Source organism: Felis catus, chromosome B3 (genome assembly GCF_018350175.1).
Source record: "Felis catus isolate Fca126 chromosome B3, F.catus_Fca126_mat1.0, whole genome shotgun sequence".
NCBI lineage: Eukaryota > Metazoa > Chordata > Mammalia > Carnivora > Felidae > Felis > Felis catus.
The window spans coordinates 68,043,728-68,071,242 of record NC_058373.1 but is presented as its reverse complement, the minus strand read 5'-3'; the positions used below and the strand labels follow the sequence as shown (position 1 = coordinate 68,071,242).

Sequence of the window (27,515 nt, the reverse complement as noted above, 5' to 3'; positions counted from 1 at the left end):
TAAAACTGAAATGAAAAGTAACTACATGCCCACAAAACACAAGATCCATAGGGTAAGCCCTCCCAGCTCTGTACGCTCTAGAACGCGAGGGAACTATCTTTTGGAATCAGGTGGCGAGGGTGCTGCTGAAATCATGCTATGAGATGTGGCAAAACTGCCTGCTGATGCTCTCTAGAAAAAAATGCCTCTTGCTATGAAAAAACATGCCAATACCTTTCTTGGTTTTTATAAGTGATAGTAACAGACTCCTGTGTTGACGAAGGCAGTCAAGCTGTTTCTATTAGATAAGTCACTGGCATTTAGACTTAATGTGCATTCATTAAAATTAAAACCAAGAATTGTTTCTCCTCAGTGCTTTCTCACTGCTGTCTCCCTTTTATAGACCAGGAAATTGAGGCCAATGATATCAAAGCCTGGAACTGTTGTCTTCTTTACAGTGAAGAGTTGTAAAAGGCATGGAAACCTCACCAGTGAACTGCATCCTGCCAGCCTTCCACTGAATTGCCTTTCTGGCTTGGGAGGACTCAGATGGTTGAAAATTGCACATCTTTTCAGAAACAGGCAGGGGAGCGTGCCTGCATCTGTAGCTCTAAACTTTACAAGCGGAGTGTCGCTGACCGACCTATTCTGTGCTCACGGAGAGATGTCTTGCGACCTGGATTACATACTCTGCTGAGGAATGGGTGGGGTCAGTCTGAGCCCCCGAAGTACCCACAGAGCCCAGCTCTGTGCCTGGCATGTGTTAGAAACCCAGTATTTGCTGAATAAGACACAGTAACTCAAAGCCAAAGACCTCAGTCATCATGCACTGCTTGCTCCACTTCTAGATTTTTGTGGAAGCCCAGAGTCTCAGTCCTACCACGTGTAAAATGGGGATAATACTACCAGCCCCACGTACGTCACAGCATTAGTGTTAAGATCAAATGAGATCGTGTTGTGAGTTTGTTCTAGCAAGCACGTAAATTGTTTTTATAATGATCTAAAGAAAAAAGCTTCACCCACCAAGGCTTGCATACACATTTATTAAGATGTAGGCAAGTGAAATGTGTCCGCTCCTCCTCTTGAGTACAACCTTCTTTATTGATGTGTAACAATGCCCAAGGGCTGGGTGAACTACATAATCAAAATCAAATGCCAGCTTTCTACAGACTTGACCAAAACAGCACAGCCCAAAACACCATTTTAAATTTCAAGAAGTCTGAGGACATTTCATTCATAGTCTTGCTTTTTACTGTTGTTGATATATACACCTTAATTTCAATGCCCGTTGCAGATCCACATTTAAAAAGAAAAGAGCTCTTATTCTAATTTGGTAGAAAGCAGAGCTATCGGTGTGAAGGACAATGCAATATCAAAATGCAGCTGCTTTTCATCCATACTAGTCTAAATTAGAAACATGCTGCCATTCACAGGGGCTCTAATAACACGTGCACGTAAGCAGTACTGAGGCCTACGGGCCGTGTGGGTTTCTACCCAGCATCTTCACCCTACTCTGGGTCCTCATCCTCATCTGAAAAATGGGGGACCGACTTCTTTGCGACAACGTTGTCCAGTCTCTGTCCTTGTAGATATGGATTGATACTCTGGAAAAAAAAAAAAAAAAGTTTGGTATTATACCTGAACATCAGATACAGACATCTCACAAAAGAAAAGACGTGAGTGAGAATTGTGTCTGGCCTATTGGGTTAAAAACAAGGTAACAGTGGTACCTACCACCTACCACATGATTATTTCAGTGCATCTTCAAAATCTCAGTGGCCTGAGAAACACTGTTTGACCGACAGATGTCTTTAATTGTGTCTTGCACACAACCGAAGAGTTCTTTGGCACAAAGCTTTGGAGTGAATCAGCTAACAAGTTCTCACTACGACTTAGATACCAAGCCCCATATGAATAAGGCCTTATTTAGTGGAAGAGAGAATGTGAAATGCATTAAAGTATATTTTATAAGAACGTTCTAAAGAAGGCAACAGATCAAGTAGGAATTAGTGTCTGTAGACTGGTCATAGGACATCCTGTTGCTGTATTGATTTTTACATGCTACCTAATTCTTCCATTCTACCTAAAGAGGATTCATCAGTGACCCTAGCAATCATTTCCACCTTCAAGTTCAAAAGCTAAAGAAAAGAAGTAAGCTCTGCACAAGGTGCCTTTACTTTGGACTCAAGACTTTGAAATCTCTCATCTGTTGCTATTCTGAATGAGTCAAGGTTTTTCCATTCCTTCTTTAATACATATCCACTTTTTGAGGTTTGGATTTGAACTAGTAATTGGAGCTTTATAACATAGTATTTACCAAGCAGAAAAAATTTCGAAAGTTTTGGAAGGTATTTGTTTATTGAAGTCCCCTTCCAATAACTGGACAAAAATATAAGCAAGAGGCTGTAGTTACAAATGATCATCCATCCCAAGTCCCCATGGATGAATGGAGGCAGTTCACAGGTGGGTCTCTCTAGACAAGGGGACATTGTCTGCCTTGGCTTTTTGAAGGGTGATCAGGTCATTCTCCGAAAGAGATTTTGTAAAAGCCCTTCCACATTCTGACAGCTAAATGCATGAATCACGAAAGGCCCAACTCATCCAGCAAAAATGCATTACAAACTGAGAATTACAAAGTGTGCAACATCCTCATATCTGAAAAGTGACACGTCACAAAAACATAGTACTTTGCTGGGAAGGCATCTTTAACATGTTTAAAATAACTAAAATGCTTTCTACATAGAGACTGTCAACGAGAATGGCCTGGCCGACTCCAGAGAGTCATATTAAAATTTCCGGGTAGGTGACACAAGCGTGCACTGAAAAAGTGTACTCAGTATCATAAGTATCTTTATTGTTTTTTAGTAACAATATTTACCTGAAAATTCTAAGACATTAAAAAAGGATATGAGATTTCCATATTTATCAAATATGGGAATAAAAGGTGGATAAGCTCTTTAAGATAAATAGATCTCAGATATTAACAAGATCCATCTTAATGGTTAAAGTTTGCAAAGGGGAGTTGACTTTCTACTCATGAAGCAAGTGGAATTCAATTAGATTTAAGCAAATACATAAAGTTACATAAAACTACCTGGGGGTCTGTTGTAACTTTCGGGAGAAACCCTCTGGGTAAAGGGACTTTCAAAGGAGCAAGTCCTTCCGCCTAGACCCAGAAAATGCCAAATACTGGGGGGTGGGGGAGTAAATTAGTGAGGAAGCAAAAGGAGCAATCACTTGAACTTTTTTGATAAATTTTCATCAGTATTGAATCCTATACTTAAAAGGATTAATAATAATGATACTTGATTTTAAGAATCCTCTGAAGAACTCAAGGCACTTACATATCTATCTCCTCTCCTGGGTGAGAGGGACTGGCTAGGTTACAGAGAGAACATTTTTTTCCCCATTTCATAACTGGAAGAACCATTGGGAGCCTTGGAAACCCACAGCAGATACTGAGCTTCATTGGAGAAAGCCTTGGTGATGGGTGCACTTGAGCAGGTGATTAAACTCTTCAATCAATGGGAGCATCACATGAGGCCTGATGGCAGGGGAAGCAAGTTCTGTGTCCCCCTGAGTCCCCAGGGGGTCAGGATTTATGGCATGACCATGGGTTTTTGTAGATGTCTGAGAACAGGAAGAATTTGATACGACTGGGTCAAAATGACCCTTATTTTCATAAATTCTAGGCCTTTCCTATGTGGAGGAAGTTGAGACCAAAGTACAATCCTTCATAACATGTGTCCTAGCCAGAATTCTGAGTTTTGGTAATCACTGGTCTCATGGAAAAATGACCTAAATCCTGACCCACAGTCACTAGCCGAGTCAGGGCACAAGGAACGGTGAGCCAGGAAGTAGAGACAATTAAAGCTTCATGCTAAGTTTTTCATTTTGGGTCGGTCATTGGTCTTATTTGGAACTGTTCTTGTTGTGCCATGGGGAGATACTCGAGCCATCTTACCGGTAAATTATGTGTATTCTGAGGTCCTGAAATAGAATTTCTTGATGTTCTCTCAAGACCACATTACACCCTTCAGACCCTTCCTGTCACCATTTGCCACTGGAAACTGTAATCACCCAAGAAAAACCCCTAATAACCCTGCTAACCCTCCCAAAGAAGATCAGTTTCCAGACAACTTTGCTTCTCAAAACTGGCCACGTGTCAGGCAGCAGAGGGGCTTGGAACTTTCTGTTGTGGGGGCCCGTGAATTAATGCTGTGTCCAGAAGATCTATGCCTTCTCAAGCACTCGGACTGGATTTGGCAGAACTGTGCAGAATGGCCACAACTACCACTGCCCAGATTCCCAAACTTTGCCGAGATCCAGGCACTTGCTGTTTTTAAGAAATAGTGGCCTTGGGGCGCCTGGGTGGCGCAGTCGGTTAAGCGTCCGACTTCAGCCAGGTCACGATCTCGCGGTCCGTGAGTTCGAGCCCCGCGTCAGGCTCTGGGCCGATGGCTCGGAGCCTGGAGCCTGTTTCTGATTCTGTGTCTCCCTCTCTCTCTGCCCCTCCCCCGTTCATGCTCTGTCTCTCTCTGTCCCAAAAATAAATAAAAAACGTTGAAAAAAAAATTTTTTTTTAAAAATAAAAAAAAAAAGAAATAGTGGCCTTGAGTATATGGTTTGGTTTGTACATTTAACTAATGTGGTTACTACATGGCACTTTGCTATATAATAACAGGACTTTAACTTTTTCCTCCACCTGGTCAGAGGAGGAGAGGAGGGGGTTGCCAGGCACTTCTATCCACTAGAGCACCAGTGGATTGTCAGAATAGTCACTGATCACTTATTCAGTCTCGCTGCCATTCAATACATTGGAAACCCAAAGCAGACTTGACATTCAGCTTTACAAGAGGCAACACCATAGTGGCTCAACGCACAACACCCAGACCAACATCCCACCACGGGCAGCCCTGAGATGGCAAATGAGGAAGCCGGCAGCAAATTCACCGGTTGGCAAACAAATGTAACAGATGAAGAGCGTTTCACATCAATTTGTGCCAAGTCTGGGGAAGGGGGCTGGGCTAGGTGAAGAAAAGCTATGTAGGAGGAATGAGGTTTGTTCATCTCATCCTTTGCCCCTACATTCCTTCAAAATTATTGCCTGGAGCTTGCAGTTCAGCAAGCACGTCCTTGTTCCTGTCTTTTGTGTTTATAGAATCAGTGCAGATGTGTGCACAGCTGCCCAGAGCCCCTCTAAGGAAAGACACCCTCACGTGCTCCCCAAATTCCCACACCCATGGGAGGGACGCTACACCCATTTCGCGAATGCAGTGGAGGTGGTGGGATCACCACGCAACAGCCCTCCACTCAAAACCATGTGCCGAGTCGTGGGGAGGCCACCCCAGAAACCAAGAGCGTGGCCCTCGTTCCACGGGACCCGAGTTCCGCCCTCCCAGGATGGCTCATGAAAGGCCTCTGCTACTTTCCGACAACTGAGGGGTCACACTCAGAAAGCTCCAGGCATCCCACCAGCAGCAGCTCAGCCAGCCACACGTTACCCTCCGCTTTCGTGTCTGTCCTCCCTTCATCTTCTCGTAAAGGAGTTTCTTGTTCTAGAATGGGGAGAAAAGAAAACACGAACACAGAAGTTATGGATCAAATTTGGTGAACGTCTATTTTAGAAGCGATACTTGGTGTGTCCCCCTGGATATTTGCACACACATATTTTGGAAACAAAGTTAGATGAAAGGAATGTCGCGTCAGAAAGATAGACCACAAGAGAAAGACTGGTGGTTGTGTAGCTTTTAATAAAGTTCTCTGCAATGCCCCAAGGCACACCAGTGTCACCAACAATCATATAAACAGGAAAATACGACATTCTAAAACACAAGAGGCACTGGAAACTCAGCTCCTCACTTTGAACAGCCTTTGTTTAAAACAAACAGTTTTATCTCATTTTACTTTTGTATCCAACTCCCTTTTTATGAGCTGTACACATAAACTGTTCTCTAGAGGAGTGTCTGACTATTAATAACAATCCTCTATGTAAATAAATGAGACATCCTGACTTCTGCAACCTTTCCTCCTGTGGCTTAAGTCAGTGCCCCCAGTCAAGACAGTCGGAAAACCATTTGGTCTATAACATTTTTAATAGAGTGAACCTTTTAAAAACTGCCAAAAAACTTCTTGGCAGAAGGAAAGCTATGTTGGGGGAAGAAAAAAAAAACGGGCTCTGTTACCACAGTTTGTATAAGTGTTTCCACATATTGCTGTATTTCAAGCACATAGTGGATTTAAATGAGCTCTAGAATATCAGACACAAGTTCCACAGGTTTCCCTATTGAGATTATAAAAGAACACTTAATCTGAAGGCAAAATGGGAGAAGGGGTATTGGGGGGACTTATTTGTGTTTTTTTTCATCCAAAGGGAAATAATGCATAAAAGAGATGACTGCATCTTACTCTAAATAAAATATACTGCCATTGATTTTTTTTTTTAAAGAGATGACAGAGTTCTGTTAGGGACCAAGTTTATACAACACTTGTATCCTCTGAACTGTTTTGGATATAGAGATTTTTTTTTAATGGTACATTTGGAAATACAAAGGACAGATGCCAAGAATGAGCTTCATCATTTTCATGTTCATTAAAATCTACCCCACCCGCAATTTACAACGTGGATCTCTTGCCCAACCTCAACTATGCAGGGAGGCTGCACCAGGGAGTGAAGGATCTAGAGTACCCAATAGGCCAATACTGGCCACAGCCTCGGTCTCCTGCTCACTTGGGAAACTGGTCAATCTAATATTAGAAGGGAGAAAAGGCAGATGTGCAGATCACAGTCTCAAAGAACGAGCACATCGCCGGGAGGCTCATTCTTGTCCTCTGGAGTTGCATTTCTGTGGACATAACAACTCCTGTTGTGCAGAGAACATCTGGGAGTTTGCACCAAGACTGGGGAAGGGCTCTGGGGGCTGGGAGGTCAGGGGGCCCAGAGCTGGAATGAGGGGGTGGGGCAGCTGGTCAACCGTGGGTGGCAAACTTCCACTGCACCACCTGGGGGGTCAAGACAGCATCGATTCAGTTCAACTCCTTCAGAAGGTTGTGGGGCATGGGAATGCACGCTGGTGCAGCCACTCTGGAAAACAGTATGGAGGTTCCTCAAAAAACTAAAAATAGAACTACCCTACCACCCAGCAATTGCACTACTAGGCATTTATCCACGGGATACAGGTGTGCTGTTTTGAAGGGACACATGCACCCCAGTGTTTACAGCAGCGCTATCAACAAGAGCCAAAGTATGTTAAGAGCCCAAATGTCCATCGATGGATGAATGGATAAAGCAGATGTGGAGAAAGCAGATGGATGAATGGATAAAGCACAATGGAGTATTACTCAGCAATCAAAAAGAATGAAATCTTGCCATTTGCAACTACGTGGATGGAACTGGAGGGTATTATGCTAAGTGAAATTAGAGAAAGACAAACATCATATGACTTCACTCATATGAGGACTTTAAGACAAAGAACAGATGAACATAAGGGAAGGGAAACAAAAATAATATAAAAACAGGGAGGGGGACAAAACAGAAGAGACCCTTAAATATGGAGAACAGAGGGTTACTGGAGTGGTTGTGGAAGGGGGGATGGGCTAAATGGGTAAGGGGCACTAAGGAATCTCCTCCTGAAATCATTGTTGCACTTTATGCTAACTAATTTGGATGTAAATTTTAAAAAATAAAAAATAAAACAAGTTATATAAAAAAATAGAAGGTTGTGGGGCAGATTATACAAATAAGAACCTTCATTCGAAAAGAAATGCCAAAGGTCTACCAAGTTGTCCTCCCAGAGACAGTCCCTGGGTTTTCCTAAGAGCCAGGGTTAGGATTAGCTGGATGAGAGTTTCCCAGCCCTGCATGAAAGTGACTGGGGCATTCCCGACTAGCCCTGCTATTACTGTATGGATGTGAAGCAAGGGCTGCAGGTACAGTGTGGGGGGAAAAGAAGTATACAAAAAGAATGAGAAGAAAACAGCCCCCTCTCCTGATACCCATTCCTTGTAGACAGGGTAGGGATGGGGGAGCGGTGAGCCTGTTTTCCATGTGAGTAGCAGGTTTGAGTTCACAAAAAGGGCTTTCTATTGTGCCATCAAGATTTTGGACAACTGCCCAGATCTTGGTTTCAAATTCCATTCCTAAATGGAACCAGGGAATGGAGAATGTCTGAATCCAGGGCTAGGGCAGGGAAAGTTTAAGGATCAATGGAGTTGAAACATCTAATTGTCCCATAAAGTAAGAACGTGCTCAAGAAGTGATGAGATGTGTCAAAGGGAAAGAGAAGCCAACTTGGAGACTCCTGCTGGCTATATCTAGGACAGAGTGAATGCCAAAATAAATAATAGGAATTAACCAATCCATACTGATAATAAATAAACAGATTTTTAAATAAATAAATGAATAAAAGGGGGGACTGTTGTTTAGAGTCAAATGGCAACCAGTAAATGCAGAATGAGTAATAGAGTTTAAAAATCACTGTTTTACAAGTACCATGGTTATGACTGATTTTAGTGAGTATCATCGATGAAGACTAAGATTGTTGGTTGAAAGTTTAATGGGGACCAAACATTTATACAGTTGCAACGTACCTCCCCACAGATGATTAATTTCAAAGGGGGGAAAAAAACAGTAACTTTACACCTGAGAAACCAGGCAGGCATCACTTAGAACAAGTCACCAATTCTGGGACAGAGTGACATCATGTGCCTCCTGATGTGAAACACTAAGAGGAACATATCAGAAAGGCAGAATTCAAACCTAATCACATGGAAACATGAGACGAACCCAAAGTGAAGAGGATTCGACTCTTCAGCTGTGTTGAGGTCCTGAAACACAAGGAAAGGCAGAGAAAGTCTTTGCTTCTCGTTCCTCTCATGGAGTCGGCTCTGGCCATGATCAGCTGGTTCCATGGGAGAAAGAGACCCTAATCACCCAGCGGGCTGAGGAAAAGATATGAATAGCGCTTGGAAAGGAGAAATATTTGCTTTTCAAGAAAACTTTTTCCTAAGCAGCAGTCAGCAATTACTGTGTGAAGGAGGGGCTGACTGACACCCACAAGAGCCAGCCTTTGGGTATAGCCACTCCACACTGGGGGCACACACACCATCCAAAAGATAGCCAGTCCTAGGCAGGACTTGATGGGACCACAGTACAGGACACATGATGAGCCATGAGCCATGAAAAGATAAGAAATCTACCAGTTTTTAAAGAACTCCTGGAGTCAGAAGATCTAGTTCAAATCCTACCTCTGCTGATAATCAGCTCTGTGGTGTTGAGCAGGCTACTCACACCCCCTAAACCTGTTTTTTCTCATCTGTAAAATGGGCGTGTTTGGGATGGGCAGATTGAGATAATTCATGTATTTTTAGCACAGTGTCTGGCACACAGTACATGCTTAATAAATATTACTACTTACTATCATATAATAAAATACAATTACTATTATTCTTAATCTCCATTCCCATCACCCAACACAGGGCCTGGAAGGCATGTGATGTGCATTTAAAAAACGTGTCTTGATGCATTAACAAAGAGAAAGTCATGCAGGAAACGAGACAGACACTGATATTTCTAATATATGAATCATTGCTAAAGACCCAGCTGAGCTCCAGCCAATGTCAAAGACAGGCAAACATTATTAGCATATAAGGAATCGTGGTCTTGTGTGCACTGTTCTTGTTTAAGATAATTACGTTGTTAACTTAAAATCTGGTTGAGCTTAGGACAAGCTTGAGACCGTCATTCCATCCCCCTTGGATAAGGGAAGACTACTGTACTTGATTCCCACTACCATGTGAAGTTCAAGCAAATCATGTTCACTGCCAGGTGGTACTGAGAAAATAAATGAGAGAAACTTAGGTTTAAATAAACATAATTACTGATGATAAAAGGCATGTAAACATTGTTCCTGGTCATTGATCTGTAATAGTAATCTATCCAGGCTTTCAAGAAGAGGCAAGGAAAGTTGGCAGGAGAGAAGTTTCCATCTCTCCTGCTTCCTCAAAAGGGCTCTCTGCCCTCACTCACACTTTTCCCAGTCTCACTCTTGCTTCCTTTTGCTCATTTCCAACCTACCCGTTCTTCAGGGGCCCTTCTCACCTTAGACTTCAGTGTTGCCTTCAACTTCCTCGCTGGCAATTGTACAATTGGCTGTGCAAGCCCTCCATCTTAGAGATTCCTTATCTGCCCTTATCTTCCCTCTTCGCCAGTAATTGTACCTCCTAGTGATCACAGCATAGCTAGAACATGAAGCTGGACCGTGCTACGTTGGGTTCGTTGTGTTTTCACATTTCTTCTCAGCCACAAGGTGGTAAGTTCATTGAAGACCAGCACCATGTCTCAGAGACTGTTATAGATCAAGCACCTAGCGCAGCATCTGGAACGAAGCAGGCTTAGCATCTTCCACTTGTTCTTTGCTGAAACTGGCCCTTGCTTCTGTGGATTTGCCCGTCTCCTGCGGATTCCTTCCTGGGGCTCCTCTGTTATTTCCTGCTCTTCTCCACCTTCTCTGCTCCCCTCTTTTCCTCCTACCTCCCTCTCTTCTTTATTCCTTTCTTTAAAAATTTGCATCAGAAGAAAAGTTCATGCCATCCATTTCACATAAACCAGACATAGCTCTTCCATCCTCCTCCTACTATATTTATGCCATATACCAGTTCTAACTGGCTCCCCATCTGCCTTCGAAATGTCTTAGATTCTAATCACGTTGACGAGGTTCACTCAAATTTACTATGTTCATGGCCTTCATAACTGGAATTACTTCCTACAGTTTTTTATTTCCTTTAATCTACTCTTCTCTCTTTCATCCTTCCATATGCCACCAGAAATAATTTCTTTTATAGAAGACTTTCATGATTTCAGTCTCCTATTCAAGAACCTATAGATGTCTACCTCTGTAATTTGACATGTTTCAATTCTACTAGTAGGCTTCAGAATGGCTCCACGAACCAACTCTCCCTAACCAAACTGTTTGTGAAAAAGAAGAGAAATAGAATTATTGCATATTGGAGGGGCACCTGGGTGGCTCAGTCAGTTAAGCGTCTCACTTCGGCCCAGGTCATGATCTTGTGGTTTGTAGGTTCGAGCCCCACACTGGGCTCTGTGCTCAGAGCCTGGAGCCTGCTTCGGATTCTGTGTCTCCCATTCTCTTTGCCTCTCTCCCACTCATTCTCTCTCTCTCTCTCTCAAAAATAAACATTAAATTTTTTAAAAGACTTATTGCATATTGGAGAAAGCAAAAGTAAAATTGCTTTGTTGTTTTAAGATGGGAAAGTGTATACGGTGAGGGTAGGTGGAAGCAACTGAATGCAATGTTAAAGCAAGATAATGGAGAAATGAAAGTGGTAATTAATGAGGAGAGGCACCTTTCTCTAAAACAGTGTAAAAGGAAGGGAAGGAGGTTACTCCTAAGACTAAGATAGTCCCAGTAATGAAGGAATCAAGGTCAGCTGCCAGCAGTGAGCTGAGCAGGGACAAGTAGCTCTAGAAGTGCTTAGGCAGGAATATCTGCTCATTCACTCATTCCACAGATGTACTGACCACCTGCTTATCCACGAATTAACACTCCTTAGGATTTTTCCACTTTTCTCAGCATCTGATTACACAGGCCCAACCACAGGAACATAGCTCCATTCCCATTCAACTGTGATCCTGTTTGACCCATTGTTCCAGCCTGTTGGGATCTTATCGAATCCTGACTCTGTCATTCAGTGCTCTACCTTCCAACTTTGTGTCATCATTTGAGAATCCAGTAAGTACCTGTTCAGTATTTTTTATTCAAAATATTTTATTACAATTTCATATTTAATATGTGGAATGGGGTAGTACTAAGACATGCAGGACACCATGTGGAGTCTCTCTCCCTATGGACATGGATGGACTCTTCAACAAGCTCCCTCCCAGTGATGTTCTCTTGCCAAGGCTGTATCTCTCCACCTCTTCCAACAGGAGATCATGAAAGATCTCATCAAGTACTTTGCCGAAGTCCAAATACACCACGTTCACTTCATTTCCCTCATCAAGCTGGCAAAGTCAATGAATAACGCTGGCAAATAGATCGACAAAACTTGTTTTTAACAAACATATGCCAAATGGTGATGATTTCTCCTTCCAAATGCTTGCAATTTTCTTAACGGACAGTTATAGATTCTTGCCTGGTACTGACAGGAAGTTCACTGGTACACGTTTTGGAATTTTCCTTCTCTTTCCATAGAGCAGAATTACATCTGTCTGTGTCTAAGCTTCTGGCATCATTTTTCCTTGGTCCTGCAGAGATCATCTCCCTCAGTCTAGAGATAATTGGCAATTTTTTTTTTACCAAAAAAACCCACAAGCCATATACTTCCTATATGTGCTTTGTGAAACACTGACAAGACTTACACAGGCTGTGGAGGAGACCAGAGTAGAAGCCTTTGGAGACTACAGCTGACGAGCAGGTTAGAGATCACTGACTTGGGATGGGTTGGTATATCGCGTCCTAGACATGCATGTGGTTTGGTAATTAACTAACATGCCTCTCAACCAGAAATTTCTGAAAAAAATCACCTTCTAAACATTTTTTCTTCTCTCACCCCACCCTATTGCTCATCTCTGCCATCAGTACCAGAGTGTAACATCTACTAGTCATTAAGATCTGACTTACCCACTTGCCCAAGCCTGGATAGTCATGTTCTGGATCAAAGAGGTGCTGGTGCAGCTGGAATTCTCGACTGAACTCTGCTGTGTCCGGGGTGTTTTCCAGACATCCATCATCTACTGCAAACAGCAAAAGGCTTTTGAGGAATGGCCAAGGTATCTGTTGTGGTTCTAAGAGTTAACTTATTAAAAACAACTAGATATCCACAGGCCAGAATCTATCCACATCAGTCACTCTAAGTCACTTTCCCACTGGATTTGCTCATCCTGAACTCTCACTCCTCTGCCCACCTGTGGCAGAGACTGGTTGGCAGTTCACCAAACCCACTTTTCTTTCCCTCTCGGCACCCAGCTAATTTCCCAGTCTTGCCCTGCCTGCAGTCAGGTCGAGTCATATGCCCAAGTTTGTGCCAGTGGAATGTGGGCAGAAGTGATGTACTCCACTTCCAGGACTGGCCCATAAAAACCTCCTGGATGCTCCCCTCTCCCTCCCACCCCCCACTCCCATCTGTTGTTCTGCTTGCTACCTGCTGCCGACCAGGGTAACTGTGGGTGTCAAGTGTAAAGATGAAAGATGGCAGTCTGGGTTGCTGAACCATCTACCTCTGCCATACCCTCACCCGCCTCTGGCAGGATTTCACACGAGTGAGAAAGAAACTTCTATTGTGTTACCACCATGATTTTCTATCTGTTATGAGAGCAAATATTTCCTTAGCTAGTATACTTCCATTCCACACGCGTCACTGTGTTTTCTCTTGCGTGAGCTCTTTAGAAACAATTTCGGCTTCTTGGAGAAAGCACATTATATAAGAACAACAACAATCACCAGACAGTATTGGTGTGTGTTATAGTGGTGATGGGGTAAGTCTGGAGTCAGACAGACCAAGAGCTCAGGGTTCCCATCCTGGCTCATAACTGACAGATGGTCTTACTTCCTTGGGAAGGTTACCTTTGTCTCTCTAAGCCCATCTGCTCATCTATAAGAGGGACAGAATCAAGGACTTGACTGGGTAGCTGTGAGGAACAGAGCTGATCACATGTAGAGCACCTGCTATCGTTTCCTTGCCACCGTCTCTCTTTAAATGACAATTTATACTGTGACTGCTCTTTGAAATAAAGCATGTCTTTCAATCAAACCCAAGAAAGGTTATTCCACTTCACTGCTGCTTTTACCTAAGCCTTATCATTATGAGACATGATACTCTGAAAACGAGTCCTTTTTTTCCTGTCTCTAATGTGCTTTTAGACAGCAGCTTAAAAGGATGGGGAGGTGGGGAGCAGAGGACGGACTGTGAGTTCTGTGCAGGGCTAGGGGGAGGAAAGAGAGTCCCTTTGCATCAAAGTCAGTGCTACAAGGGATCCACTACAACCAGCCAGATAGTCCAGTCTCGCGAGACCCGTCTGAATGAAGCCTTCCAGCAGCTTGAAGCACCCACTGTCTCAGCAGCATGAAGCTCTCGTGTACAAGTCATTAGCATTCGAACAAATCCCTAACGTGGCTCCCTACTTTTCACTGAACTATTTATCTAACTTCTTCATCTGCAGCAATTAACCTGTAGGAAAGGGATAGCCAGTCAAAAGAGTTCAGATAGTCTGCATATGGCAGCTTTACAACCATTTCATAATTGTTTCTTGAGTACTTAGGAGTGGGCCCAGACTGAGATCTAGAGATAAAGCCCTGCTCTGGGAATGGTGGTACCTCGGGGCCTGAAAGTGTGCCCTGGGATTCACATCCTATCCCTGGGGATGGCCTCTTCATGTTCTGCTGCTCTATCCTGGGTGGCTGGGCCATGAATCAGAGGAGAGCATGGCCTGGGAGAGGGAAGCCAAGGTTTTTTTTTTTTTTTTTTTAATGTTTATTTATTTTTGAGAGAGAGACAGACAGACAGAGTGTGAGCAGGGGAGGGGTGGAGAGAGAGGGAGACACAGAATCTGAAGCAGGCTCCAGGCTCTGAGCCGTCAGCACAGAGCCCGACGCGGGGCTCAAACCCATGAACCATAAGATCATGACCTGAGTGAAGTCAGATGCTTAACTGACTGAATCACCCAGGCGTCCCAGAAGCCAAGGTTTTATTCTTGGATTGCTCAACTGTGTGGTGTCACGATTCTCAGTGAAGCATAACTCAAGCAATTTCTTACAAATAATATCTAAATTTAGCTAGTGATTTCCTTTTTAGAATGAAAATAATGGTAGAACAAAGAATGAGAAACGTTAGCTTAGTGGAAAATAGCAAAGAAAATGGCAGACAGTGTGTAACAAGAAGGGGTCTGGGAGTTGTAATTTGACCCAACTGTACCAGCCCACCTTGACTGCCTCGTCTCAGAGCTCTGGCATGCATAAAACTTGTGCTTGATTACACAGATCTGGACTTTTTCCTTTCTCAGGTTAACCTAGAACAACATTTATGTCCTTTAAGGCACTATGTCTTCATTTTACAGATGAAGAAACTGAGGCGCAGGGTAGTGGACTGACATACAACAGTTAGGACTAGACCTCAGATCTCTCGGCTCAAACTCTGTCCAATCTCCTACAACAGTGGTTCTCAAACTTTAGCAGCCACCAGAATCACATGGAAGGCAGGTTAGAATACAGACTTCTGGGTCCTATCCCAGGGGTTTCTGACCCAGTCGGTCTGAGGTAAGGCCTGAAAATTTGCACTTCCAACAAGTTTCCAGGTAATGCTGATGCTGCTGGTCTGGGACCACACTTTAAGAACCACTGTACCATATCATATCTAATCAGTTTAACCAAACCTCCGCGAAGACTATAGCTCTTCAAATTCTGAACTGGTTTTTCCTTCTACCCATCCCAAACGCTATGAGCATGTAAAACGTGGCTAAAGTGATTGGCTTGGTGCAATGATTCAGATTTTCCTGAGGTCATGGGCCAGTATTTCTACGTTGGCTAGGTTACATCCAGTGACTCTGGTTGTTGCAGAGGCTCTGTACCCCACAGAAATCAGACACCTACCCTAAATGAAAGGAGGAATATCTTTCAGGGAAAACCTCTTTCAGAGAAAGCCTGCATTGTGTTTAAGAAAATCTGAGGGGCCAGTGAGCAAGGCAATATGTCATGGTGGTTGAGCACACGGTCCTGAATCAGCTAGGCCTGGGTTTGAGTCTTGGCTCAGCTACTTGCTACATAGATAAGCTTGGACACGCTATGCTCTAAGATTCAGTTTCCATCCATGCAAAGCAGGGATGATAAATACCCACTATTATTGTAGGCTTGGAGGAAAAGACTACTCTGGTGCTAGAAGTTAACACAAGCTCAACGAGAGCGTTATTTATTAGTGGCAAAACCAATTATAATCAGGATGCCATTTAACGAATTTTTTACTTTGTGGGAAGTGCTGCGCCGAGTGCTTAACGTGGATAATTTCATTTAATTCCCACACCAACCCCCATTTTGCAAATGAGGAAACCGAGGTGCGAAGTGGTTAGTTAACTCATTCGAGGTCATGAATCTTGACCTTGGTTTTGAATTCAGTGTGTTTTTTTAATGTTTACGTATTTATTTTGAAAGAGAGCACAAAAACAGGGGAAGGGCATAGAGAGAGGGAGAGAGAATTCTAGGCTCCATGCTATCAGCGCAGAGCTCAACATGGGGCTTGATCTCACAAACCTCAAGATGACGACCTGAGCAGGAAGCAAGAGTTGGATGCTTAACTTACTGAGCCACCCAGGTGCCTCCAGGTAGTCTGAGTTTAGAGCCACCACTCTTAACCACCCAGGTAAGCTGCTTGAAGCCTACCATAAGTGTAGCCCGCTTACATTCATTCTCTTTGGCATTAGGGAGTAGGAAAGTGGGAGGGACACATGAGTAGCAAAGAAAGTTTCAACCTTCTTTGTTAACCAACTTCTTATCATCTTGGGCCCTGTCTCTCATGTCACCTCCTGACTCCAAAGAAATATTTCGGGATAGATGCTGTTTGTGACATGGTTGAAACGATGATTGTCAAAGGAAGTAAGGAAAACAGACGGACATGGATAATCCACAAACTAGTAAATTCCAAAGATAGTAAAAATGGGAAGCAACTATAGCATAGAAAAGGCAAAAAGAAGAAAATCTTTCGCCATTGTTATTATAATAGTAGCAAGTACAGAAAAAAACGGATCAATTCCTAAAGAGGGAGAGAATGCAAAGCTTTGGCAAGAGAGTCTTATGTGGGTGTATCCGACCACCAGAATGCACCAACGGTTTTAGAATAAATTTCTCTTTCCAATCTACTTATGAAGACATAGTGGGTCATTACAATCTACTTGCAAATACATAGGGGGTCATTAGAATAGAAATACTATTTCTCAGAATATTTGTAGCTGATGTTAGAATTTTTAATTTCCTCCCAAAGACTCTATCTACCAACCATGAGAACCCAAGGGCATGCCTGTTACCTGTTTTTCCAACGGGACAGGGATTTGGAGGGTCCGGGTAACCCTGGTCTTCACTAAAGTCCTTAGGAATGTTGTCGCCAGTCAACTCTGCCACAATGTTTGGGATGTTGCCAAAAGGACCCAAGTGCTGAAGACCTTCATGAGCTCCACCTGCCAGGGAATCAGAGTAGTTTACTTCAATGCAATTAAATTCATTTCAACTAATATTTACTCAGGCATACCATACAGGCAGAGCACTGTGATCCATGCTGTAGAGGGAGAGAACAGGAATCAAATAGCTCCTGCCCTTTAAGGCTTACAGCATTAGTTGTAGAAACAGACACCTGCTGCATGTGTATCATTTTCATACAAGGCACATGAGATACCATAAGAGAAGTGTTAATACAGGACTATGGGAGCATAGTTAAGGAAGAGTTTCATTTGGCTGATAGGATGGGGAGGGCTTCTTAAACCAGTTGGAACTTGGGTGACATTTGGTGGCAGGGTAGGGGAAGACAAAAGGAAAGAGAGGCAATTGCATCCAGGTATGAGAACAGGCTGAAAGACAACACATTTCCAAAAAAATAAAAATGATATGAAATAAATGAAATGAAATGAAATAAAGAAAAAAAGTCACTGTCCTCCTGCCATTGTAGAACCACTTAAAACTTGTTATATTTATTCCAATCCTTTCTCCTCTGCATATCTTTTTATATATAAGTGTGTATTCATTTTTCATTTAATATTAAAGCATTAGCATCATCCCATGTGGCTGCATGGTCTCTAGTCACATAATTATAAGTGGCTATGTTGTTTTTTAGCAGTGGCTCTACCACAACATATTAATCATTCCCCTGTTGTGGGAAATTCAGTATTTCCCAATTTACTCTTAGGAATTTAATTTTTTCCATATTTTGGATTAATTTTTCTCAGGATAGATTCCCAGAAGTCAAATTACTGGGTCAAAGGCTATAAATATTTTTATGGCCCCTTATATCATATTGCCAAGCTGTTTTCCAAAAAGGAGGTACCAATTTATAAAATAACATCAACAAAATATAAGAACACCATTTTTAACATCTCTACCAGCATTGAGTTTTATAAAAATAATTTTTGTTTTTCTTGCTAATTTAAAAGGTGTTTAGAAAAACCACTATCTTATTTTGAATGTCTTTGATTGCCAGCTCAAATATATTTCCATGTGTTTATTTATGAGCTCTAATTTCTTCATGCAAGTTGTCTGTTAGCTCTTGGAATATTAATGTTTCTCTTATCAATTTGCATGAAAACGTTACATAATAAAGGTGACAAGACATTGGCTGTTACATTCCCTGTAGCACTTCCCCATTTTGTCTTTGAATTCTGGTTATTATATATTGCAACATTTTGCAAACATAAGCTTTTAATATTTATGTCATCAGATTTACTGCTGTTATTCTCCTTTGTGATTTCTTCTTGACCTTTTAAATTTACAAAATCGTTGTCCTTTCAGAAGTACTACCAAAATTTGGATATTTTAGTTTTTCTAGTTTTTACATTAACTCTTTAGTCCTTATGTGTTTCAGTGCCTATGAAATAAGTAACCAATTATCCCACCTGCATTTGTTAAGTAATTCTGCCCTTCCTCACTTATTTCATTCTTTCAACAAATATTTAAGTGCCTCCTTCACAGCAAACCTTCTTTGAGCACCAAGGCACAGCAGTAAATAAAAACAACTTACACTAATTTGCTTTACTTATACATAACATAAGCCAATTTTGAGACTCTTTATCTTCTTGTAGACTTAATATCCTATAAGGTTCAGGAAGCTTACTTTACCAGCACTAAAGCAGACTTTTCTTGGAATGAATTCCTATTTAGTAATTTTATTGGGACATAGCTCTCTTAATGACTTGTACATCCTATACATGAAGAGCCAAAAGGTGCCTTGGTTGGTGTGCATGAATTTAGTACCAAAATCAAGCTACAAGAGCCACACTTGTACCTCCAGAGAGGACAGTCTTGTCAATAGGTTATATTGTTTCAGTCCAGTTGGATGAGGCACCCTTTTCCCCTGGAGGAGCTGTGCCAAGGTTATTGCTTTGACACTTTTTTTTTTTTTTTTTTTTGCTTTTTTGACTGAACCAGCTCCCCTATGGAATGACACATTTTTTTCTTTGGAAATACTAATATATTCAGTACAATCATGGTTAGATCTTAGTGTCTTAGGAATCACACTGTCTTTGAAGTGACTTTGTATTACTCTGTCTTAATTTATTACGTCTGATGAAAGTTTATCCTTAAAAGGATAATTGTACCTCCTTTAATTTCAAATTCCTCTAGCCCCCAAATATAGATATCATCACGTGGCTGGATTGTTTCATTTACATTTATATTATAATTCATTATTTTGTAATGAGAATGAGTAGCCTGCAAAATTTCCGCATTAAAAAAACATATTTTTTTTGAAAATATCCATGTAAATATTTAAAATGAGATGTATTTTTATATCTATCATAATCTGATGGCTTAACCCATCCTACTCTGATGGTTATGTGTTAAAATCTATTATTACCAATAAATCTCTCAATCTCTTATTGCTGTTTTTGTTTAGCATTTTGATGCTGTGTTAGTTGCCACGTTCGAGAACATAAATTCTTATTTTAATTGTGTTATTAATTGGCTGTTAAGTAAAAAATTAATTCACAAATCATCTTCTATTATCATTGCCACTCTCATTCTGTTGTTTTGCTTGGTAAATCTTTGATCATCCTTTTATTTGTAACTTTATGTATCTTTCTGGTGGTTTTTCCAAGTCTTGTTGTGATGCCTGCCTTCAGAGACATTCTAGGGATTTATATTTATTATCCCACATTAACCCAAGACTTGCAAAAGGTCCAACGGACAGCACAGTACACTTGGTACTGATATATTTGAAGCTTTGTACGGTCTTGGCAATGGAGCCACCCCTGTGCTCGCCATAGGGCATGCTTTCTGCTGTGTGAATACATGTCTCAACTTTTGAAAGCACCCTAGCCTTAAGTGCCAGGAATTATCCAACTTGGCTTAAGGGAGAATACATGTCTTCTTAATGCTCCATTAGTAATTAATGAAGGAAGCAAACACAGTTTCCTTTATGGAAGGCCTGCCAAGGCTCTGTTTACCTCTGTGCACCAGTGCCATTAAAATGAATGCAGCACTTGTTAGGAAGCAGATGTTCAGCACCAAGCAGATACATTATAACACAGGCTCTTTTAAAACTACATTTAATGACATCGAATCAAGAAACACTGAGGTAGGGACTGTGGGAGATACATGGAAGTAACAAATGCTATACTTTGCTCTCCAGGAGCTTAAATGTTATAGACAAGAAACCAGAGATAGGAAATAATTGGAAAAATGATATAGTTGAGTTTGCAACCAAAAGCTAGTTATCTGGTTCATTATGTTTAGATTATGTTATTTTACCTGAAACCAGGTCAATTAACACGTTATGATGCGATGGATGCTATTTCTTCCATCTGTAGTAGTTTCAACCAAACATATATATATTTTTTAAGTTTATTTATGGGGGGGGGGCAGAGAGAGAGGGAGAGAGAGAATTCCTCTCTCTGGAGAGGAGAGAGAGAGAGGTTCCATGCTATCAGCACAGAACCAGATTCAGGGCTCAAACTCAAGAACTGTGAGATCATGACCCGAGTTGAAATCAAGAGTTAGATGCTTAATCGACGGAGCCACCCAGGTGCCCCCCAAACACATATTTTAAAATCATTAATTAGTCAGTTTTAAGAATATGTATTGAGCACACACCACATATCAAGACTTGGACTAAAAGTGCTGGAAGGTCAGTGATGAACCAGGTAAATGTGGGTCCTGCTTTCACAGAGTTTACAGATGACAAAAGATACACAAAGAAGGACACCCTTGAAATGCAGGGTTGTAATGCACTCATAATGTAACTGGGATACAGCAAGATGTCACGCATATGACAAGAGAAACATCTAACCCACATGTAGGACACGGATGACTTTTTTGCAGGAAGGAACACACCATTGGTTACGTTAGGTGCTGTTGATCACGTAAATATAAAAGACATGGTTCAAGCTCTCTAACTGGTTCTTCATTCTAGGTTCTTCAAGGCTACCACAATAAAACAGTGATCTACGATAAGATACATCCCTTGACATAATTCATTATGGTATAAACTTCAAAAGAGGTGAAATTCAGGAAACAGGGAATCCGCCAGGAAAACATCCATGGAAGAGGTGACCCTTAAGTTGATTCATGAAAGACAGGATCCATCCTTGCAGGTGGCAAAGGAAAGACCACAAATGACAACACAGAAATAGGTGCAAGCAAGGAATGTTTGAGCATCAGTGATGAGCACTATTGGGGAAGGGAGGAGCTGGATGGGAGGGGAGGAGGCCGATGCCAAGCAGAAAAGTATGAATTAATATAGCAATAAATAGCAACGACACTTTCTAGGCAGGAGAGCGATGTAATAATTGGATGTCACATAGAATGTTAAGTTAGCATCAATTTAAAGCCCTCGCTCCCACCTAAAGGTCATATCAGAATCACACGAGTAATTTTTTAAAAATTCCAGGGGCGCCTGGGTGGCGCAGTCGGTTAAGTGTCCGACTTCAGCCAGGTCACGATCTCGCGGTCGGTGAGTTCGAGCCCCGCGTCAGGCTCTGGGCTGATGGCTCAGAGCCTGGAGCCTGTTTCCGATTCTGTGTCTCCCTCTCTGCCCCTCCCCTGTTCATGCTCTGTCTCTCTCTGTCCCAAAAATAAATAAACGTTGAAAAAAAAAAATTTAAAAATTCCAATGCCCCCTACTCCAGAGCCACTGTATCCAAGTGTCCTTCTGAAGACCACACTATACAAAGGTAGACTGGAAGGAAGTTTAGACGCCCTGCTATAAGGCCATTGCTGAAACTCAGGGTGAAGCGACGAGGACTACGGTTAGGGTGGCCACAACATGAGTAGAAAAAAAGAAAGATTTCAAACAGTGCACAAGGGGAAGAGGAGTCAAGAGCCCATGAGGTTTCCAAAGTGTAGAGGCCCCCGACTGGAGAAAATAATGCCATCAGTAAAGACACGATCTTTCACTACAGCTTTAAATTTATTTCAGGCAATTAATTAATTCTATCCTGTGATGATGCTTAATTTGTCTGTTTCCATCCTAGCACTCCACAAACGTCTCTAGAATAAAGAGAAAATATATAATTCTTGCCAAATAGGTTTTCGGCTCAGTTTTGTTTATATAAACTTTGCTTCCTTTAATAAAATTGGTACCATGCAGCTGTTTATGCTCAAGCTCTAGGCCATCAGATTTTCTTTGCATTGTGATGGCAGTGAAGTGTCAGTCAGCTGTACTGTTCAGGGGCAATGGAAGCAGGGAGTGGGGAAGAAGGAGAAGAAGACCCGGGTTGGTCTGATTCGGGCCAAAGCTGTTAAGTCTCCTTCTTGGACTGTGCTGGAACTCTCCATAAAAATCTGTGGAGGCACTTTTCCACATCTTGGGGGACTTCTCTAACAGCTCTCAGCTCTTTTCTGCATCCCCATCCCCTGCCTTGTGCCTGGTTTCTCCCTCCTCTGTATGTCGCTTTTAGACTGGCAATTCTCTTGTTTCATTCAGTTGGCTTATCTGGTCAACCTCATCTCTGCTTTCCCCCCATGGACTTGTGCAATGTCAACATGGCAGCTCTCAGCGAGACTCCCGAGGACCACCAGCTGGGCCCCGCACCTCCAATATTCGTTTATCCAGGAAAGGTACTAGCTTTCTTTCTGGTTAATTTAAAACTGCCCTCCAAACAGTCATGGGCTTTTTTTGTTGCATCAGTTGAGTTGTTGAGTTGTTTAGTTATAGCGTAAATCTCTGGTATCACACCTTACCTTGAGGTCATTTGACTTTCCTCAATGTCATGCATTAAAAAAACAAAACAAAACAAAACAAAAACCTGAGTGAAGTTTCCAAATATTGTGACATCTTACGTACCTCTTTCCTGGAGAATGTGGTTTTCCATATAGTATCCACATCACTGAAGCATCCCCTTTTTAACATCCAGATTCATTTATTTAACCATTTTAAAGGAAAATGTTCACTATGAATTTTAGGTAAAGACTTGAAACAGTGGCCTTGGAATGTGACTTTCCCTCCTCTTGATAATTTGGGACCATCATTGTCAATATCAATGACTACATTGTGATGCAACAGAGTGTGTTCTCAGAGTAAGGAAGTGCACACAGTGATATCACCCTACTACACGGTCCCAGCTGCTGTGGCTTTTACAGCTCTTCATCTCCTCCCTCCTTTGTAAACTGTTAATCCTAGTCGTCCCAGATCCTTTTCACAAGGAAGTATATACGTATATAAATAAAGAGCGGGCCTACGTCCTGCAAATTCCCTTTTCTAATTTGCTTTACCGCACACGTAAATCATGTGTGGATCTTCTCAAAAAGCAGGTTCTGATGAACAAGGTAGGGTGGGGCCTGACAGCGTATTTCTAACAAGCTCCCGGGTAATGATGATGTTGTCAGTTTACACATGACACTTTCAGTGATGAGCGGCTAGAAAGTGAGAGAGCCAGACTTATTCGAATTATACATAAAATAAGATTAAATTATCTCTGATAGACAGTCACAGAATTTGTGACATCCAGGGTGGCTGCTGTGAGGCATCTAAAGTCCACTTGAGATTTCAGATAAAAGAGCTGTGGCTACTGTTGACATCCTTTTATTGAAAGTTTTATTCTAATTATAGAGGCATTTGCTCACATTGCGTATGGAAAGGATCCCACTGCACCCTTTCTCATTCAACGAATCCTGTGAGAATTAGAAGTCAATACTTCGGTCTTGAAGGGAAGTTCTCACAGGTGATGTCCTTCACAGAGCCTGAAGCCCTCACACCAAAATCCAAGAGTCCCTCCTGGCTGGAACTGGTGGGCACAGTTTTGGTAAGTCAAGGTCAGACTTAAAGAAGATAAATGGGGTCCTGCACCACTATTGCTTTTGGGTGCCATTAGAGTTTCAATAGTTTCAAAGTACTTTTATATCCTCATTAAAAATGTTTCAGTGAGGTAAGACAAGAATTACTACTCATAACTGAGAAAGCGAGTCCTAGGAGACCGTTACGTGCCTGAAGCCACTCAGCAAGTTGGTGCTATTTGGAGACTGGGACTCCAGCACTGTTCCCACTCCACCGTAGCACCAGGGGAGCCCCTCAAAGGCCCTATGCAGCCATCCCATACCCTTTACAGGGGATTTTCATCTTCCCGAGATCAGCTCTAGTTCCAGAGAAGTAGTTGGGAGAATGACCTGTCAGAATAACAGGGGCCACTCTCATGTTTTCTGGCTCCCTCTAGGGCTCCAAAGGGTCAGAGACCAGGGGGGGTCATCTTCCCACCACAGCCGGGCCCCAGCAGAACGACTCCGGGATGGGGAGCCAACCGTGGTCCTCGCTCCTGTGGTTCGGAGGTGTCTGTGCCAGCCTTGTGCCAGGGGTTCAGGGCCTCGAGATGCAGCCCCTGCCCTGCAGACTCTGCCTCACAATTCGGTAACACCATGACAGACTCACAGCCGGCGGTGTCCCCTGCGGCCCCACCCGCCCGCAGTGCCACACCAGGGCTGCCCGTGGACTCACACCACCGGGCATCCGTGCTGGGCAATAAAGGAGACTTGTGGCCGGGCAGCCTGGTGCCAAGGAGCCTGTCAGCCACCTCATAAAAAGGCAGCTCCGTGAGCTGCGTCTGGCAGGGAGTGGGCACGCTCTCCTGAATACCAGCCATTCAGCTGAAGGGACAGGAGCCAGCAGTTTTCACTTAGGTCACCACAAACAGCAGACGCTAAAAATACCCTGCGGTCTGGGCCTTCGTTCCTCCTGCGTGTCCCCATACATCATTTACAAAGCCACCACCAGTTTTTCTCTTGTCAATGGTCTGGGACACAGAAGCATCACATAGGTGATTCCAGTGAAAGCTGCCTGGCTTTGGTTTTCCCCCACACTCCTGATTGAGAGCGGGGCTGGAGGAAGGCAGAGTAAAATGGGGCACATGTGGAGTGGAACCTGGCTTCCGAGACCGCAGGGCAGGCATGCAAAGGGAGGACGCGGGACACGGCCAGCATGCAGCACCAAGGTGGCCACGAGGGGACAAAGAGAAGCCCGCATCCTCGGAGATCCTGAGGCCACCCTGAGGAAGGGCCTGCAAGATTTGTTTCGTCCCCACATTTGAGGCAAATACATAATTTTTACAGAAAATACTGTCGCTTCTCGAAGATGGGAGGACTATCTTGTCACTTCCCGTATAATCCACACTTTGGCTTTCTCATTAGTACAACATTCAAGTAGCTCTGCTACACCTGATTGCCTGCACGGCAGCAAAGAACACAGAAGCATGGAGAAAAGGGCTGGAGAAAGACACACAACTTAGCTCTTATTAATGGGGGGGGGGGATACCTGAAAAAACTGGTCACCTTCAGGGTGGGATTTTAAAATGTTAGATGTCTAACATTCACCTTTCTGCTTCCTACAGGCTAAATCATTTAAATGAGCCAAAAAGAAGAACAGATAAAGAGTAATTTCTGTATGTGTGCTTCCTCAAAATGAACTCTATTAAGGCATTTTTACCTTGGTTCCTGGTAAGAAATGAGAGTGCCCCAAATCAAACATGTTTTTGAAAAGCAGCTAATTTTCATTTAGTGAGGACCCTCAGAAAGGACAGCACCTTTTATACCAAGAACGTTTTTTAGCTTCCTGTTGTTAGGAGTCTGGGTTCAAGTCCACATTCTGTCACACATCTGAGACTACCCCAATCTCTCTGGATCTTAAGTCCCTTCTTTTGAACTTGGGGATAGTATGCTTGTGGGGATCAAATAAGAGATTATATGCAAAATGCTTAGCTCGCTGCCTGGTATGTATGTAGTAAGCACTCAATAAATGTTGGCCGCTTTTATGATCCAATCAATACTTCCTAACAGAATTAACAGAGCCCAAATTAACAATCCTATGATTTCTTCGTTCTGATGATCACAGTTCTGTATCTGAGGCACTGAGCAACAGGGGCTCAAAACAGTTGAACTTTTTGTTAACAGCAATGCCTCCTCATCCACTTAAAACTAAGTGGGTAAGTTTTACTTAAAATTTAGCAACTAAGTTACTACCTGGACTCACCCTATTCATTTTCTTTTCAGAGCAGGCATTCTCCATTCTTTCCCAGGTGGCATAATCCCTTCTCTTAAGAACTGTCATGCAGTTATAGGGGATAAAACACGTCCACACAAACACATATCTGATGTCAGTGCCAGTTTGTGGAGGAGACCATGAGCACTGAGGGGACAGAGTAATACATGTGAGAGAATGAGGCGATGAACACAGACTCGTTTATACCGTTGGGAGATGGGTGTTATGGCCTCAACTCTCCTCCTTGTTGGTAACGGAATTTAGTTGAAGCTGTTTAGAATGGTGAGGACTTATGTTGCAAAATCCACATTCTCTAAACCCATGACAAGTGACCCCAAAGCACACAGCATTTGGTAATTCAGAAAAACAAAGGAATGATTCTAGTTCTGCTGAATTGGCTTATTCACTGATTTGCCTCAGGGCAGGGGGCTGGTCCGGGCAGTTTGCTAGAACCATCCTAATGCTCCGAGTGCCAGCCTGGTCCCTCACAGGGACTTCCCTGAGTAGCCCGCATTATCATTGTGGTCAACATCATCATCATCATGATCGCACTTGACTGGCACCCTCCTAAAGGTGCAGGAGAGATCCGACCCGAGTTGAAACTGCTGTCAGAGAAGCAAAGTAAAATTCCTTGTTCAGATATTCTGTCTCGTAAGGCATTTGTTTTCATTCCTTTCCTTTCTTCTTCTGCTTCCGCCCTCGTACTAGGATCTAAAAAAACTCAGGCTCCTCTGGGACCAAAGGCCACATTATCATCATCTTCTCAGAGACACGCAAACAGTGAAGGCAGCAACTCGGAGTCGAAGCGTACCGCATCTGTGGGTTCCACATCTACATATGCTCCCAATTTAGGATCACAAGCAGAGTTGTTTATTCTAGAAAAGCTTTTTAGTTCACTTTTAAGGTATTTTGCTTAGGCACTGCTGGCTTTTCAAAAGAAGAAAATGTGTATTTTTTTCCAAAGTGGTGTTTGTTTTGGCTGTTTGCTCATTTGTTAAAGTTCAAATTTTATTCTGTGAATTTAACTAATTCTGCAGCCACTACAAGCTCTACCCCTCCCACCCCCCACACCTTGGCACAAAACCCCAAATTAGAATAAAATACATTAATTTGAAAATGAGGCACTTTGAGGATAGCTGTGAATTTTGTAGGTTTTTGAAAAAGCCACTTTAATAGGTAATTTGCAGTAGCACTTTTAATCCCTTCATATAACTTTATTTGCTGCCCGGAGTGAAGTCTCTCTTTGGCAATTTGTATGGAGGCCAAGTATGTTTTTGTACTGAGGTTCAGACCCATTTGGGATCCTTTAAAACCTTTATTCTATGATTCTTGCTGAAATTATATGACTTAACTGGGCGTCAGAGTGG

The 27,515-nt window shown here is 42.6% G+C and overlaps 1 protein-coding gene across 2 annotated transcripts in view; it reads right to left on the bottom strand.

Annotated features, from left to right (window-relative positions):
• Positions 1 to 1,006: 1,006 nt before the first annotated feature.
• Positions 1,007 to 27,515, bottom strand: part of SCG5 (secretogranin V) — a 59,930-nt gene continuing 33,421 nt past the window's right edge. Inside the window, exons 3-6 of one of the 2 annotated variants that reach the window (XM_003987301.6) lie at positions 17,009 to 17,158; positions 12,621 to 12,733; positions 5,484 to 5,537; positions 1,007 to 1,583 (exon numbers count right to left, since the gene is read on the bottom strand). In XM_003987301.6, coding sequence (XP_003987350.5) covers positions 1,488 to 1,583; positions 5,484 to 5,537; positions 12,621 to 12,733; positions 17,009 to 17,158 — 413 coding nt within the window. In that variant the 3' untranslated portion in view covers positions 1,007 to 1,487. The remainder of the gene's footprint in view (positions 1,584 to 5,483; positions 5,538 to 12,620; positions 12,734 to 17,008; positions 17,159 to 27,515) is intronic. The other variant, XM_006932660.5, reaches the window with a different exon arrangement.